Raw genomic sequence first — 17,912 nt, forward strand, 5'->3', positions numbered from 1 at the left:
TAGTAATTAGATATTGTAGCAAGGTTGTTGTAGCATTAGCTTGACACCGACTTCAAAATTATAAAATCTTTGTAAAATTATTTTTCACTTTTTAGTTCGTTGTTAGAAGTCGGTTTTTGTTTTTGTTAAAAATTAATTTTATAGTTCTTTTTGTTGTCTTATATTGTTTATGAAAGCGAAAAAATGAAAATATTCTTAAATAATAATTCATTCCCCCGAGAACTCACAACCGTCACGTTACAGACTTAACCACTGCCACTTTCTCTTGGTCTCAGTCTATCACTGGTTACTAGTAAGAAAAATAAAAAATAGAAAAAAATATTGCACAAAAAACCTTTATTTTCATCAAAAATATTAATAAGCAAAAACAATGTACATATACCATATATTCATGAAATAAGCAAAATGAGAAGATCGCGTAGTTCTTTATACTCCAGATACTTCCTTAATCCAGTCTCGAACACTGGCCACACTGGTATATACTCCGGGGAAGTTCTTACGAGCGCAGCCTTTACCATGTGAAACAACACCGACTTGGATCTGACTTCCATCCGATTTGATCACTGCTGGTCCTCCGGAGTCACCCTTAGATGAAAAAAATGTTACGTTTATATAAAACTAGCGACCCTCTTGCGGCTTCGCCCGCTTTTACTACTGGATTATTCATATAATGTATGTTTGTACAAAAAAAATATGAAACCAAATATATCGCGCTGAAATAATACATTCAACTCCAATTATCCAATACGTGCAAACGCATCTAAATCTTCGTTGCTATAGAGGAAAGCATTTTTTTTTCGAGCTTGTGGTTAATGCTGAAGAGGGTATTCTGTCCCTGATGAAAAGCAAGCACTACATGGCTGCCTGTGAGGAAAATTAAATAGAATGCATCGGCCGGGAATCGACGCCGGGCCGCCCGCGAGGCCGGCGAGCATTCTACCACTGAACCACCGATGCGTGTAAGGCAGGCGGGAGCGACGGACGCGCTTGTATAAGCAAAACGTCGTCGAGGCGAGCCATTTCGTAGCAAGGATTTTTTGATATTGTAACAACTTCTAAAGTACTTATTAAAATGAAAAACAGTAAAAGACAGTTTTGATCTACATTAAATGGCCAACGTAACTAATATACTTATTTATATGCTGAGAGTAAGGGATAAGTAAAACATGAGTAACATACAGCTGATGTGTCAACGGCGTGATGTGTACGGCTATTCGCAATTTCGAAATAGTGTAAAAAGCAAATTTTATCTTCGTTTAACGTAGAAAATTAATAAAGTATTTTAAAGGATAAGAATTAATTCCATTATGGAAAAATATGATTCACAATAAAAAATATATTGAAATTATTATTTTTAGACAGAAAAATGATCACTACACGTTATTCTTAAAAGATACGAATACGCCGTCGCGGACTTTTTTGTAGATCTTATTAAGAGGAACAATACTCCAGTACATTTTTTTCATGTAGTACTTACCATTAAAGCAGCGCATGCGCGAAAGTGTCTCAACGGGTAGGACTTTATACACATTTATCGTATTTATGTTAATTTACATAAGAATGTACAAATAATAAACTATATATAAACCTTCTATGAAAAATATTCGACGTAATGGTGAAAACCGCATCAAAATCCGTTGGGTGGTTTAGAAGAAGAAGAGTTAGAAACAACAGACAGACACGAAAAGCGACTTTGTTTCATAAGATACTAGCGACCCTCTTGCGGCTTCGCTCGCTTTAACTACTGGATTATTCATGTAATGTATGTTTGCAAAGCACTTAAGATAATGTGAAAATTAATGAAACCCTAATGCAACCCGCATTTTTGTAGTTTCAATAGTGATTTTCCAATTGTTTTACACAGCAAGGATTTTTTAGTAGGTACCGTAATTTTAAATCTGTGCTACTAATCTTTTCAAGTACTTATTAAAATATATTTAAATGACTATTTTTAGATCGTTAAATGACTATTTTTAAACGGAATAAATTATAAACAAAAACCTACCTACTAATAACTACTACAAAAAATGTGAAACCAAATATATCGCGCTTAAATAATACATTCAACTCCAATTATCCAATACGTACAAACGCATCTAACTAAATCTTCGTTGCTATAGAGGCAGCCGGGTTTTTTTTTCGAGCTTGTGGTTAATGCTGAAGGGGGTATTCTGTCCCTGATGAAAAGCAAGCACCACGTGGCTGCCTGTGAGGAAAATTAAATAGAATGCATGGGCCGGGAATCGAACCCGGGCCGCCCGCGTGGCAGGCGAGCATTCTACCACTGAACCACCGATGCGTGTAAGGTAGGCGGGCGCGGCGGACGCATGGCAAGTGGCGAGCCGTTTCGCAGCAAGGATTTTTTTGATATTGTAACAACTTCTAAAGTACTTATTAAAATGAAAAACAGTAAAAGACAGTTTTGGTCTACATTAAATGGCCAACGTAACTAATGTACTTATTTATATGCTGAGAGTAAGGGATAAGTGAAACTTGAGTAACATACAGCTGATGTATCAACGGCGGGATGTGTCAACAATTAAATACGTTTTTCTGTAAAACTATTCGCAATTTCGAAATATTGTAAAAAGCAAATTTTATCTTCGTTTAACGTAGAAAATTAATAAAGTATTTTAAAGGATAAGGATTAATACCATTATAGAAAAATATCCCTCACAATAAAAAAATATATTGAAATTATTATTTTTAGACAGAAATATGATCACTACACGTTATTCTTAAAAGATACGAATACGCCGTCGCGGACTTTTTTGTAGATCTTATTAAGAGGAACAATACTCCAGTACATTTTTTTCATGTAGTACTTACCATTAGAGCAGCGCATGCGCGAAAGTGTCTCAACGGGTAGGACTTTATACACATTTATCGTATTTATGTTAATTTACATAAGAATGTACAAATAATAAACTATATATAAACCTTTTACGAAAAACACCCGACTTAATGGTGAAGACCGCATCAAAATCCGTTGGGTGGTTTAGAAGAAGAAGAGTTAGAAACAACAGACAGACACGAAAAGCGACTTTGTTTTATAAGATATAGGATAGGATAAACGTTATTTAAATTTAAAAATTTACATTTAAATAACACTAAAACTCTATATCAACCTTAACATTCGAATATAATCGCGTACATATATAGTAATATATTTACACTTTATAAGATTTTCTGTTCTTAAATCTCTTCTGGAACCCTTTGAGGTACGAAGACGACATAAAGAGCACACTGCGCCTCTTTATAGCCTTTATAAACTCGTAAAAGGTTCATGAATTATTTATATCAAACAAAGGATTTGCAGATAAGCTAATAAATAGCCTAAGGAATGTACTGACAAATACTGTATAGATATTTAATTTTATAAAATCTGTTTTAGCCTTCTACCATTCATACCAGGTAAGGCCAGCCTTGGCGCAGGGGCACAACCCTGTGACTGTAAACGCGACAGGTTGTGCGTTCGATTCCCACTCGAGGAAACAAAATTTTTAATATTTTCAATTTTTTCGCTCTGGTGTTGAGACAAAGCAACACGATAAAAATACATAGCGTCGGTTAAATATTTCCAACGTACTCGGATAGAGGTTCCACGTAACTCCAATAAATGACATGTATCATACTCAATAACAATATTCAACACCAGATACCTTCCAATCAGGGATATCGCCTACAAGAAACTGCCCATTTGACAATTCCACTGCTGTTTCACTTAAATCTACCCTCTTTTACACAAGTACGCCAACAATAGTATAATTTGTATATTTTTTATCTGTACTATTTCTATAATAATATTTTCTTATACCTGGCACGCGTCTTTTCCACCTTGAGGAACACCAGCACAGAACATTCGGGGTGTGAGCAAAAAGTAAGCTCTACGGCATTCGTCGTTAGATACAATTGGTACATTAACTGCCAGTAAACTGTTACTTCCTTTTCCATTTTCCTGAAATGTGAAAATGGATAATTGCGTATGCCTTTAATTTTTGGAAAAAGAATCGTGTGTGAGTTTACATCCTATTCATAAGAAGTTTATATTTTAGTAATTTTCAAAATTATTAATGTATAGAAATGTTTCTATTCATTTATAATATGCATTATATATCTACATAAAGTTTCACTTAAATAATATATGTTAGGGTATATATAGTAATATTAACACTAAAATCAAATATATAATAAATTATTTTAGATACTTACTGAAGTAGCTCCCCATCCAGTTACAGTAACATTTTGTCCAGGGTTTAATGGTGTTTCTTTGTCAGCCAAACGTACTATTTTTGATTTAACACCATCTAATTTTATAGGGTTATCCAAAGTGACTATACCAATATCGTAGTCAGAGGTTATCTTACTATATCTGGGGTGTTGGGTTAATTTATTCGAGACAACGCTTTCTCCTTTATCGCTAGATGTAGTACCAAATCTTACGCGAACTGATGACGCTCTGGAATTTCACTTAATTATGTGATATATTTAATATATTAAGTACAAGAATTATATAAATTTTATAATATCAACTAAAATATCAAACATTTCCAAAAAAATTCCTAATTAATAGTACTAGACAAGTTACAACTTAAAATATCGACGTTCTTTTGGATGCTATTAGATAATGGTTAGGACACACGTTTGAATATCCCTCGGTCTAGTTATATAGCAAAAAATTAAAATACTATTATATCCTTAGTCCTCTTAAGCAAAATACTTAACGCTCCTCACCTACTAGGTACTCTAGTATTCTAGGTAAATATACCTAGAGATGAGTTCTATTTTTAGAGCAGGTACGCATAGTATGTTGTAACCTAAAAATAGGACAGATATGTAAAGAAAAAACATATTACCCAGCTAAACAATGGGCTGCAGTCAGTATAGCTTTGTCGCTTATAATGGATCCTCCACATACGAATATTGATCCACCGTTAGATATTATCAAATATACTTGATAGGGGAACTCCTCAATAGTGGCATTGTAGCCACCGACTATTTTATTGTTATTCAATTCAGGACGGTGTTTGATCGTTTTTCTACTGAAGACATCTAAAAATATTTATTATTGAACGGTTAAGTCAAATTACATATATGAAACTTTACTGAAATATTTGTCTGTGTCTTTTTTAAGCGTACCTTTACACAAAAATGCACCCAGCAGCAAGAGCACGATAAAAATCTTCATGTTTGAAGTCAACCAGTAGGATAGAGAATGTAAATCGTAAAAGGTGTAAGTTCTTTTATAGTTTGGAAAAAAGTTAAGTTTGTTTTTTACATGTTTTTAAAACATTTTCATTATTATTATAAAACCATTTAGAACTGAAAAAACAACTTTTTAAGTTAAATACTATTATTGTATTTGATGTAAAAACTAAAAACACATATCCATTAAAAATATACGAGTAGAAAGGTAGTAATTATGTCAAAGTGAAATGTACTTAACAGTTCTTTACTATATCTAAAATAGCAAAATCATAAATCCCGCGAGTTTAAAAGTTATAGTCAAGAAACTAAAATAAACCTTATTATAATTAACTAAAGTATAAGAAGGTATTTATCCAATGTTAATAGTAATTTCGTATTCGTATTCCATTTCATTAATTCTTCTATCTAAATGTTGCCTGGAAGAGATCGCTACCTCAGTCCTGGTAACCTAGCGTTAAAACATTTCGATCCCATTAAGATCCTATTTCCGTTCTCTACTTTCCGCCAAATTCTGAAAGCATTGCATGTTAAGTAGCAGAATTTAACGCCGCGCTTTACCTTGCTACCAAAGTGAGAAAATGAAAATATTATTTTTATTTCCTCAAGGAAAATCGAACCCATATCCCTTCGCAATTGCTACCGCTGCACGCTTGCACCTGTACCATGACTGGTCTGTTTATTTTATTTATTATATTTTTATTATTATTCGCAATTTTTTTTCATGCTTTGTCTATGAAATTCTTTCGCAAATTTTATCTAATGTTAAATATTATAAATATTGGGTCAACTATGCGTTTCAGCTACTATGTCATAGAATTCTTTGTAGTTCAATGTCATCTTTATCATGTAATTTATGCATTAATTATGCAAATACTGTAACATTGTATGTCTTTTTTAAAACTTCACGCTTATTTGTTGTCACGCTTGTTGTTTTGCATTTTTCATAGAGAATCGAGGTATAGCTTGACCATTTAAAAGTTATTATATTGTCTTTCATTTTGTAATATCGATACTATTTTTGAATTAAATCAGCTTCCCGCACACAGCAGAGCAGGCAGAGGGTACCAAGTGTTAAGACACTCCGTTCCCCACTTAGCAGTTTCGCTAGGTAACACACAGTGTCTTGAAATACATATATGCGGGATAAAACCTTAATTTAAGAAATCTTAAATTAGAAAATGAAAATGGCGTAATATTATTTTTTACACGTGCGTACAAATATTTTTTTTCCAAATCTCCGACGTACAAACAAATTTTAAAATTATCCAAACAATGAAGTAAATAAAATAAAACAGAAGAACAAACTTTTAACATCTCCTTAAAATTTATCTTGAGCTTAATTACATTTTCATTTACGAGTATCTTTCCTTTAGTCCCCTAGCAATCGTCGTCGCAGTGCGGTAAATAATTATTTATTTTTTTGAATAAACAATCAAGTTCAATTTATTTTTATGTTAAAAAATATTATGAAAGTATCAAGTAAATGTCTTATATATTCTTTTTATTTTATGTCTATACTTTTTGTCGTCGTTTTTATGAAGATTGCTTTGTAAATAGATAGATATTTAAGACAAATTAGTCATCTTTTTTCTCTTTTTTTTTAAACCAATATGTTGGATTCATACGAAAACTGTAAATTACTTGTTCTATTCTCTCTTACTAATAAAATCCTATAATATATTTAAACCAATTGAAAACATAATTAAAATTCAAAACTGATTCCAATTCTTTATCGCCAAATGTCAGGTGATTCGCGATATTGTCAGCCGAATAGCACCGACGCAGACACCTCCAGGTGCCTTCCAACGAAATTACAAAAGTTCCAGTGACATTCAACTTTGTTCATTTAAATTCTCATGATTTCGTTATTATTCACTAATCGACTTGCTTAAAATATCTTTCGTGTCAAATATTATAAAATCTTTTAGTTTTGTTCTATTAAATTTTACGCCATCAATTTTTATTAAAGCCCAGTCGTGGTGCAGGGGAATAAGCTTGTGAATGGAATCGTGACAGGTCGTGGGTTTAATTCCAATTCGTGGAAATGAAATATTTAATATATTCATTTGTTCGCTGCGGTGTGCTCGCAACACGCAATACTTCCTCGTAGGGAGCGGGATTGCGGGATAAAACCTCGCTAGTATAACGTAGCTTGCTCCTATTCTAAACAACATATAGGACTTGTGGAAGGAGAAAAGGTTCATGTAAAGAGTCCGGTAATAATAAATATACATTTTTTACATTATTCTAAAAAGCATATTTAAGTACCAGCGTTTCTACTTCAACATAGGCGAGCGTGTACCTTAAGTTGGCTCTACCTCTAAAAGGGCCCCACTTTCAAGTCAGTAAGTACGCATACAGTCTTACCAACATATTAAACTATTATTTCTCAAAATTTCAGCTTTGCTAATATAACATAGGTCTGACGGCCCTGGGATCTTAGAAAAATAAAGAAATAAAAAAAATTGCGCAATAAATCTTTATTATATTTTCATCAAAATTATTAATTAACAAATATATAATGTACATATACTAATAAAATAAGCAAAATGAAAAGATCGCGTAGTTCTTTATATTCCAGATACTTCCTTAATCCAGTCTCGAACACTGGCCACACTGGTATATACTCCGGGCCGGTCCTTACGAGCGCAGCCTATGCCATATGAAACAACACCTACTTGAATTCCATCTGACTTGATCACTGCTGGTCCTCCGGAGTCACCCTTAGATAAAAAAAATATTACGCTTATTTATTATAATGTATAGTTTTTTGAGAGGTACAACTACAATCTCTTTATTCTGCTGATACCAATACCTAACTCTGTTGTTCATTCAATTACCTACTTGAATTTAGCATTATTTTTATTGGTGTAGACTGGGATAAAATAAATAGGATACTAAATTTATACTGAAATAATCAGTGTTATTAAGACAAGCTAACTATGCCACAAGTATATACTTAAAGATAGGTATGCTATTTGAGATAATCCAATGGAACAGCAATTCATCACGCACAGAGTCAAAGGTCAGGTGCAGAAACACTCGACGTACACTCCAGATAATAATATTTTCTAATACCTGGCACGCGTCTTTTCCACCTTGAGGGACACCAGCACAGAACATCCGGGGTGTGAGTGTACGGTAAGCTTTACGGCATTCATCGTTGGATATAATAGGTACATCAACTGCCAGTAAAGTATCACTACTCTCTCCGTCTTCCTGAAATATACATTTAAAAATATATCGTGGCATAATGAGATGCGCCGGACTAAACAATACAGTTATAGCCTGATATCCCAGGGTCCCCAGACCTACGTCATTTTAGCAAAGCTGAAATTTTGAGGATAGACTAATAAGTCTAATATGTAGTTAAGACGATTACTAACTTGAAAATGGAACCCTTTTAGAGGTAGCGCCAACTAAAGGTATATAAAATCCACGCTTATCTGACTGAAACGCTCGTACTTAAATAACTTTTTAAGAATAAAGTAAAAATGTATATTTATTATTATCTGATCCTTCATGTGGGTTGTATAATATAAAAATAAGTTTAATCGGGCGAAGCCACGTGCGGGCTGCTAGTATATATAATATTCTTGTTTTAGATACTTACTGCAGTAGCTCCCCATCCAGTTACAGTAACACTCTGTCCAGGCTTAACTTGTGCTTCTTTGTCAGCCAAACGTACAATTTTTGTTTTAACGCCATCTATTTTTATGGGACGCTCCAAAGTAACTATACCAATATCGTAGTCATAGTTTCTCTTAACATATTTGGGGTGTTGGGTTAATTTACTCGAGTTAATAAGTTCTCCTCCTCCGTCATCGCTAGATGATGTAGAACCCACTTTTACGATGGCTGATGACATTCTGAAATTTTTACCTGATTATATAATCTATATATATAAAAGGACTTGTCCTCACTGACTGAGGTAAGACGCACGCACAGCCGTAATTGCTGATGGTAGAAACGTTAAATTTGGATAGATGTATACTTTCGTAATCTGGACATCCACTAAGAAGGGATTTTAAAAAATTATAACCCTAAAGGGGTGAAATAGGGGTTGTAAGTTTGTATGGAAAAAAATTTAAATCGGCACCGATTTTTATAAAATTTGAAATTTAGATTTTTAAAAGTATTTACTTGAATACGTGTTTCATAGTTTTCTAGAATTCTCCCGCTAAGGGTGCAAATAAGGGGTTGAAAGTTTGTATCGATTTTTTTTAATCGGCACCAATTTTTATAAAATTTGAAATTCAGACTCTTAAAAGTATTTAATTGAACACATGTTTCATGGTTTTCTAGAATTCAACCCCTAAAGGTGCAAATAAGGAGTTGAAAGTTTGTATGGAAAAATCTTCAAATCGCCACCGATTTTTATAAAATTTGAAATTTCGACTCTTAAAAATATTTCATTGAACACATGTTTCATGGTTTATTAGAATTCACCCCTAAATAAGCTAGCGAAGCTGCGCGCGTCCGCTAGTATGTTATAAAACAATTAAATATGCCTTTTATAGTATTAACTAAAATATCGAGTGTTAATATTTCAATTCCTTTTTTCTTCTATTGTTCTATAGAACGCCATTGGATTATGATTGGGACGCATCAGACAGGTTTCAGTAACACTCTGGTATATTTATATAGCAAAGAATTAAAATACAATTACGTCTTCAGGCTTCTTGAGAAAACTGCTTGTTTTTTCTCACTTACAATATAATATGGTCAGAAAGTAGAAAATGTAACTTCTCGTACATACCCCTAAAATGGGACAGATATGTATAAAAAGAAACATTATATATTTTACCCAGCTAAGCAATGGGCTGCAGTCAATATAGTTTTATTGCCTATAATAGATCCACCACATTCGAAGTATCCTCCACCTTTTGGTAGTAGCAAATATACTTGATAGGGGAACTCCTCAATAGTGACATTGTACCCACCGACTATTTTATTGTTATTCAATTCAGGACGGTATCTGATGGCTTTTCTACTGTAGACATCTAAAAAAATTTATTATTGAACAGTTTAGTAAAACTACAAGGATCTTTAAGTTGTTATTTTCTTATATAGTAATTTTTTGACCTTACCTTTTAATAAAAATGTACCTAGCAGTATAAACACAACAAAAATCTTCATGTTTGAAGTCAGTCAGTAGGATAGAGAATGTAACTCATAATACGTGTAAGTTCTTTTATAGTTAGGAGAAAATGTAAGTTCAGTTTTTACATGTTTTTTTAAAATATTTTCATTATTATTATAAAACCATTTAGTATTCAAAAAAACAACTTTTTTAGTTAAATGGTACTACCATTTGATTTAAAAACTTAGAAAAATAATAAACATACTCATTAAAAATATATATAGAAGTATCTTATAATTATTTCCAAGTAAAGTGTACTTAAGAGTTCTTTAATATGTACAAAAAAATACGAAATCATGAATAAATAAATGATTTACAGAAGTGAAAAATTTCCAGTATCGTGGCATAATTTGACGAACTTGTCTTGGCCGATCCTGCGGGTTTAAAAGTTACTTGTAAAAAATTAAAACTAAGCTTATTATAATTAATTAAAATGTAATTAATAAAATTTTAACCAAACTGTAGAGTTTTTGAAGTCATGAATTTTACAAACAATTACGTGGATATGTAGAGTTAAAAACTTGGCTCTACATGAGATCTGATGATTTTTGACAGTGCAAGCCATTGTTTTGGCAATATTTTACATGAAAATTAAATTCATTCCTTTTTGTAAGATACTTAGTGTAAAACAAAACAGTAGATAGGTAAGTAGTGCAACGGGTTGGTAAAATCTTTACTAACACGTTATAATATGTTGTTTTGTGTCTATAAATATATGTATCAATGTATATAAATATATGTAAATGTATTTACAATTATGCTTTAATATTCAATATTCATTTACCTATGTGCACCCCTTCTTATTTTATTTATTTTCTCCTCTATAAAAAGGTTGCCTAGAAGATATCTTTTATTTAATGGTAACGCTGCCTTTTAATGTTGTTTTTTTTTCTGATATCCAGTATAGATTTTTCTTTTGTGTTATATTGCATTGCATTGCGTGTTGAGTGGCGTACCTCAACGCCGGGCTTTGCCCCATTACCAAAGCGAAGAAATTGAAATCATACCATGTCGCATTTACAGCTGCACGCTTCTGTCCCTGTTCCCCAGAACTGGTCTCTTTATATTATTTGTGATAGTTTATATTATTATCAAAAAATCATTTTTGCCTATAATTTTTCACAATAATTGTTTATTTGTGTTAAATATTACAAATATTGGGGCAAGTATGCATTTCAGCTACTATGTCATAGAATTCTTTGTAGTTCAATGTCGTCTTTATCATGTAATTTATGCATTAATTATGCAAATACTGTAACATTGTGTGTCTTTTTTAAACTTCACGCTTATTCTGTTTTGCGTTTTTCATAGAGAATCGAGGTATAGTTTGACCATTTAAAAGTTATGTTAAGTACTAACCAAAAAAATTAAAATAATCAGTGATTTGAAAATTTAATATACAAAAAATATAAATTAACAACACCAAATAATGAATATCAAAAATCAATTATTTTTTTTAAATAAGAAAGTCAAATATAATAAGTACACCAAAAATTCATCAATATATGTATACCACCTATACATGTAGTCTACTAAAAAGACAATACCATATAATTAACTGTACTGTAAAATATGTTGCTTATAGAACGAAGAAGCCAGTTTTAATAATCAAATATGTCATTATGTATCATTAGCCATCGATTTTTAATTTATACGCCAGTAGCCAGTCTGATCCATCTTCGGACTCTTGCGACATTTGTGTAAACACCAGGAGTATCAGGTCTAGCGCAACCATAACCGTATGATACGATACCTATTTGAAGACCTGTATCTGTTGACACTGCAGGGCCTCCGGAGTCACCCTGTGCATATGGTTGAAACGTCAGATTTTTGGAATGGAAATATCATAAAAAATTGATCAAGGCGAGCTAGAACTCGACCATCGAGGGTTCCATACCAATTTCAGAATTCCAGGTCGGCGGTAAGTACAATCTTATAAAATAACAATGTTAAATTTGTCATTTATTTTTAAATCAATAATAAAATAATTACAAACTTATATTTCTAAAATAATTTTGTAATTTTTTTTTTACGAAATACAACTTATAAATTTCCACTTTTCTATTTTTTTTCCTTTAAGTATATTATAAGTTCTAACTTCGTGCCAAATTTGATAACTATAGGTTCACGTAAGTAATTAAGTTTTACATAAGTTCTTATAATTGGATGGCCATCATCCAACTCTTTTAATAAGTGTGGAGGAAGGTGTCCCTCACAAATTATTGAGAGAGCCTCCACGCATTGTACATCGTTTCCATGATGCCGACTATGAGGCCATTAACTCTGAATTAAATAAAATTAATTGGGTCCAACAACTCTCTTCTCACAATGTCTCGGACGCAGTTGATAGATTTTACCTTTTAATAAATAATGTTGTTGACAAATTAGTTCCAACTAAAACTGTATACAGCAATAACAAATTTCCAGCTTGGTACTCTAGACGTTTAATAAAACTAGTAAATAAAAAACTTAAATTGCATAGGAAATGGAAGATTTACGGCAGAAGTAGTGACTATAAAATATTTTCTGATCTACGGCATGAGACAAAACATATGGAGTTGGAATGCTATGTTCGGTTTATTGATAAAGCTGAAAGCAATATTCGTTACAGTTCAAAACAATTTTGGTCCTTTGTCAAGTCAAAACGAGTGAATGATTGTATTCCTGACAGCATAGTTTTTAACGATCAAATCTCCTCTGATGGCCAGGCTATTGCCAACACTTTCAACTCTTACTTCCAATCTGTGTTTGAAGTTAATACAAGAATTGTAGTTGGGGAAACTAATTGTGCTTCGGAGAATAATCTTTCTATAAATAATGTCAGTATTACTCGTGAGATCATAAAAAAGTATCTTTTGAAACTTGACCTTTCTAAAGGTTCTGGGCCTGATAAATTACATCCTATATTTTTAAAATGTTGCAGTTCTGAAATCTCTGTTCCATTACACATATTGTTTTCAAAATCTTTACAATCGGGGTCTTTGCCTCATATTTGGAAAAGGTCTATTATTGTCCCAGTCTATAAAAGTGGTGATAAGCAAAATGTTAAAAATTATCGTGGAATATCAAAACTTTCTGTTATTCCCAAATTATTAGAAAAAATTATTTACGATAATCTATTTCCTCTTATACGTCCTCAACTAATCCCGCAACAACATGGTTTTATAAACAAACGCTCCACAGAAACTAACCTCTGTGAGTTTCTAGTTGAAGTCCTCTACGCTATGAATAGTGGGTATCAAGTCGATGTTATCTATACTGACTTTTCGAAAGCATTCGACAAAATTTCACATTCTTTGTTAATTGACAAAATTAAACAAGCTGGTATACATGGTGATCTTCTAAGATGGCTTGAGTCTTATCTCCGAGATAGAACTCAAGCTGTTGCTGTGAGGGGCTTTACTTCTAGTTTTGTGCCTATTACTTCTGGTGTACCACAGGGTTCCCATCTTGGACCTCTTCTTTTTAACATTTTTATCAATGATATTATACAATCTTTTGAACATTCTAAGATACTTCTTTATGCCGATGATGCAAAAATTTTCAAAATTATAAGAGATCAAGAGGATTGCACTAAACTGCAGGAGGATCTAGTCAATTTTGATAAATACTGCGCGTCTAATCAATTATCTCTAAATCTTGACAAATGTTGTGTAATTAGTTTTTGTAGAAAGAAATCTCCCATTCTATTTGATTATCTGATTCGCAACAGGAAAATAAAAAGAGTCTCCATTGTTAAGGACCTTGGTGTATTATTGGACGCCGGTCTTTTATTCGACAAACATATTGCGAATATTATAGGAAAAGCATATAAAATGCTCGGTTTTATATTTAGACAGGGGAGTGATTTTAAGAACATACATACATTTAAGCTTTTGTATAATTCATATGTTAGACCTTACTTAGAGTATGCCTCGCCAGTCTGGAACCCACAGTATGATAAATATGTATTTGCAATTGAAAGTGTCCAAAATAAATTTATACGGCGATTACTTTACAAATTTAAATTAGATAACTCTCATAACCTAAATATACTATCATTAAAAAAACGAAGAGGATATAGAGATCAAATTTTTTTGTATAAATTGTTACACAATCTTATAGATTCCAATTATCTGCTAAGTAATATTCACATAAAATGTCCAACTTTTAGTGCCAGATCTAGGGACACCTTTTACATTTCTGCTCGAAAAACCAATTATGCCCAAAATTGTTTTATACTAAGATCTTGTAGGGCATACAATAATTGCTTTAGTGATATTGACATTTTTCATAGTAGTTTGATGCAGTTTTCATGTAAGATCATTGACAAAATTCAAAATTCTGTAAATCCTAACCTAATGAAATCCTTAACCTTTCATTCGTAAAAATCTTTGTTTTTTTTTTTTTTTTTTTCTCTTTAGACAGTAAATTTAATTTTTAATTGTTAATTAGCAACATATTCACTCCATGTTTTATGTATAAGTGGAAACTTTATTGGCAGTTGGAATATGGATATGTATTATACTAAAAAGTACTGTAAAATGCTGTTTGTTTCCCAACTTAAAATAAATAAAAATAAATAAATAAATAACGCGGCGATATTCATACAAAACAGCAAACACGATGCATAAATATTTTGATCGTGTGGATTTAGAAGCTTGCTTTTTTCTGTGCTTATACCTGAATAGTTGATTATTTCCTTTTGAAGTATGAAACCCTAAAGATATAACTTTCACTATAAGAAAGCTCATACCTGACAAGAATCCTTTCCACCCTCTTCTAAGCCAGCACAAAATTGTCGAGATGTTAGTGTGCTGTAAGTTTCACGGCATTCTTCTTGTGGCACTGTTGGAATTTGTACAGCCATCAGATTTTCACTGACCTGACCACCTTCCTAATACAATAAACAAAGAAATAGTTAATTCAGATGACTTACAAACTAAGCTAATAAAAAAATATGAAATGGTTTAACAAACTTACAGTGGTATCACCCCAACCAGTCACCAGAATATTTGTATCATTCGGTATAACAGTCCCCCTGGCTGGCAACGATACAGCCCTCGTAGTATATCCATTCAGGGCTATTCCTCCAGGAATATTTATCACACCTACGTCATAGTCAAAAGTTGCAGGATTATACAATGGATGTGATCTAAACCTTGTAGAGTTGTATTGAATGCCTCCATAATCGGCATATGTACTGCCGGCCCTCACAAATACTCTTTGTTTTCTGAAAAGAATTATAAGTAGGAAATAAAAATCAAATCATTTTCACGATGTATCCCGCACACAGCAGGATTCTCTACTTTCCGCTGAATTCTGGAGGCATTACGTGTTGAGTGACAGAACTCAACGCCGCCTTTTGCCTCGCCAATTCACCCCGTAAGGGTGCAAATAAGCAGGCAAAGCTGCGCGCGTCGGCTAGTCTATTATAATAATATTACCTAGCTAAGCAGTGAGCAGCAGTTAACACATATCGTTCACTTATAATCGACCCTCCGCACTGAAAGTACTGGGTTCCCATCTGCAGCAACAAATATACTTGATATGGTGCATCCTGAATTGTAATGTTATATCCTCCTACTATTTTATTAAAGCTTTTGTCATAATAATCAAGGGGCGCCCGGGCTGTAATATCTGGAAAATATTTAATTATAATAGTATAGTATTATGTTGTTATTATAACTATTTCACTTGAATTTCTATTTTAAAAAATGTATAAAATAAGTTCTAAATTTTATATTTTATTAATTGTGTAAAAATATCAAATAAATATACTCACCATTAAAAAATATAGAAATAAGTATGAACACTATAGAAATTGGCTTCTCCATAGTAGGCAAACTGATAAATCCAATATAAGCGACCAATTGAACAAAATGCTTAAATACTAGTCTTAATAAGGATTACGTTTATCTAGAATTACATTATGTGGGTAATATGAGATTCAAAAAATTTTATTCATTTTGATAATTATCTTCGTTAATAAGTACACAACTATGTAAAAAAAATAACTCTATTTATTTTACTTGCAAGTTACATAAAAATTTATAATTACTATTTGAAGCTTAGTTATTAATTTAACAAAAATAATTTTTAAGACATCTCTCTACTACTATACTTCCATACAAATATTACAAAGTGGAAGAGTTAGTTTGGTTGAAAAAGTATTTTTATGCTGGAACCCCATTTATCGAGGAAAAAGGCTCAGAAAACAAGGCTTAAGGCTATATTAGTTCAAGTTAATAGTTTCGATGTAACCGACAGTACAGTATACAATGTACATGTCAGTCATGTGTCATACACAACTCTTAGTTATTTCCATTGAACCATCCTTGCAGTGCTGCAAGTACAAGCTAGTATTACAACACTATAACGCATTTTTGTGAATTCTGACCTCAGCAAAAGCCTTTAAATAATGACGAAAATATCGATTGTTTTATTCGTTTTACTTTTAATTTAATTTGTGTTCCTCATTAGGTAAAATCCTAAAAAATCTGTGAATTTTTTTATCTTTATTTGCCGCCAACTATTTGACTATAAATCGTTAAAATAAAAAACATAACAATCTTCGGTACTCGGCTTAATAATAATAGTTATCCAATGACAATTATTAAAAACCATGGAACGTGTATTTACCCTCTTAGCAAAACTCAGTATCTTTATTAATAACAAGCCAATACGCTTTCTGCATAAGTCACTAAAATTGACGATATAAAATATTTTTACTCTGTGATATAGAAACATCAAAGAGTGTATTCATTTTTAACCGACTTCTGTAAGAAAAGGAGGTTACCAATTCGATTGTATTTTATTTTTTAAATTGACAAATATAAGTTATGTGGTACTTCTAGCGAAAATAGATTTTGCAAGCGTAAAGAACGACTGATCCACGTGTAGATCAGCTTATGTAATTTAAGTAATTGTCGTAGTTATTATTGCGGTTGTAGTACAGTTGGATAAATTTAAGTACATGCGGTGATTGACGGATGGACAGAGAGACAGAGATAGGAGATGTATGAAGCTAAATTAATAATGTTACTAATTAAAAAATTTTTTTTTTATGTTATACAGTATATCAATACAAAAGTGGTCGACTATTAAAATTACCTACATACTTACAAATTGAACTAAAACATAGATACTAAAGTCTCTGCTTACCGTATAAGTAAAGAAAAAAAAATATTTTATATCTCTTCTATTTCAGTTGCTTTCATTGGCTCGTTCTTTTCAATAAATTCAATATTAACTAATTAGAAAAAAATCATGTAGAGCTCGCCTTTGAACGCTTTCACAGAAAAAAATACAATTTCTTGCATAAATATTAGTAAAGTGAAATATTGAATTTCCTGTTTTTTATTAATATATTTAAATCCAAGTAAGTACTAATAATATACTACACTCTACTGTATTAATAATTTTAGTAAATAATAATAACCAGTATTACTTGAAGTAAGTGAGCAATTACTTCTGAAAACTTTAACGAACATAATAGAAGCGAGTTGGTCTTGGTACCACTTCACTTCACTCATAAAATCTAGCTTTATTATAATCCTAAATTATGTAAATTTCAAATTGC

The 17,912-nt window shown here is 32.0% G+C and overlaps 3 protein-coding genes across 3 annotated transcripts; all 3 read right to left on the reverse strand.

Moving 5' to 3' along the window:
- Positions 1–319: 319 nt before the first annotated feature.
- LOC146529861 (trypsin 5G1-like) lies at positions 320–5,239 on the reverse strand. Its single transcript, XM_085200244.1, has 5 exons — positions 5,140–5,239; positions 4,857–5,052; positions 4,213–4,459; positions 3,818–3,958; positions 320–585 (listed from the first exon to the last, which is right to left on the reverse strand). Exons 1-5 carry the CDS (start codon positions 5,186–5,188, stop codon positions 427–429), a joined length of 792 nt encoding a protein of 263 aa, XP_085056370.1. The 5' UTR covers positions 5,189–5,239; the 3' UTR covers positions 320–426.
- A 2,434-nt stretch (positions 5,240–7,673) lies between these two features.
- Positions 7,674–10,407, reverse strand: LOC146529862 (trypsin-2-like). The gene is made up of 5 exons (XM_085200243.1): positions 10,299–10,407; positions 10,016–10,211; positions 8,822–9,077; positions 8,287–8,427; positions 7,674–7,931 (listed from the first exon to the last, which is right to left on the reverse strand). The coding sequence occupies exons 1-5, from the start codon at positions 10,345–10,347 to the stop codon at positions 7,779–7,781; spliced, it is 795 nt and encodes a 264-aa protein (XP_085056369.1). The 5' UTR covers positions 10,348–10,407; the 3' UTR covers positions 7,674–7,778.
- Positions 10,408–11,891: 1,484 nt separating this feature from the next.
- On the reverse strand, positions 11,892–16,829 carry LOC146529863 (trypsin-7-like). The gene is made up of 5 exons (XM_085200245.1): positions 16,116–16,829; positions 15,778–15,970; positions 15,314–15,563; positions 15,087–15,227; positions 11,892–12,153 (listed from the first exon to the last, which is right to left on the reverse strand). Exons 1-5 carry the CDS (start codon positions 16,165–16,167, stop codon positions 12,001–12,003), a joined length of 789 nt encoding a protein of 262 aa, XP_085056371.1. The 5' UTR covers positions 16,168–16,829; the 3' UTR covers positions 11,892–12,000.
- Between the last annotated feature and the right edge of the window lie 1,083 nt (positions 16,830–17,912).

The sequence above is a fragment of the Heliconius melpomene genome, chromosome 17 (assembly GCF_056956725.1).
Source record: "Heliconius melpomene rosina isolate 202511_hmr_F chromosome 17, ASM5695672v1, whole genome shotgun sequence".
Classification (NCBI taxonomy): Eukaryota; Metazoa; Arthropoda; class Insecta; order Lepidoptera; family Nymphalidae; genus Heliconius; species Heliconius melpomene.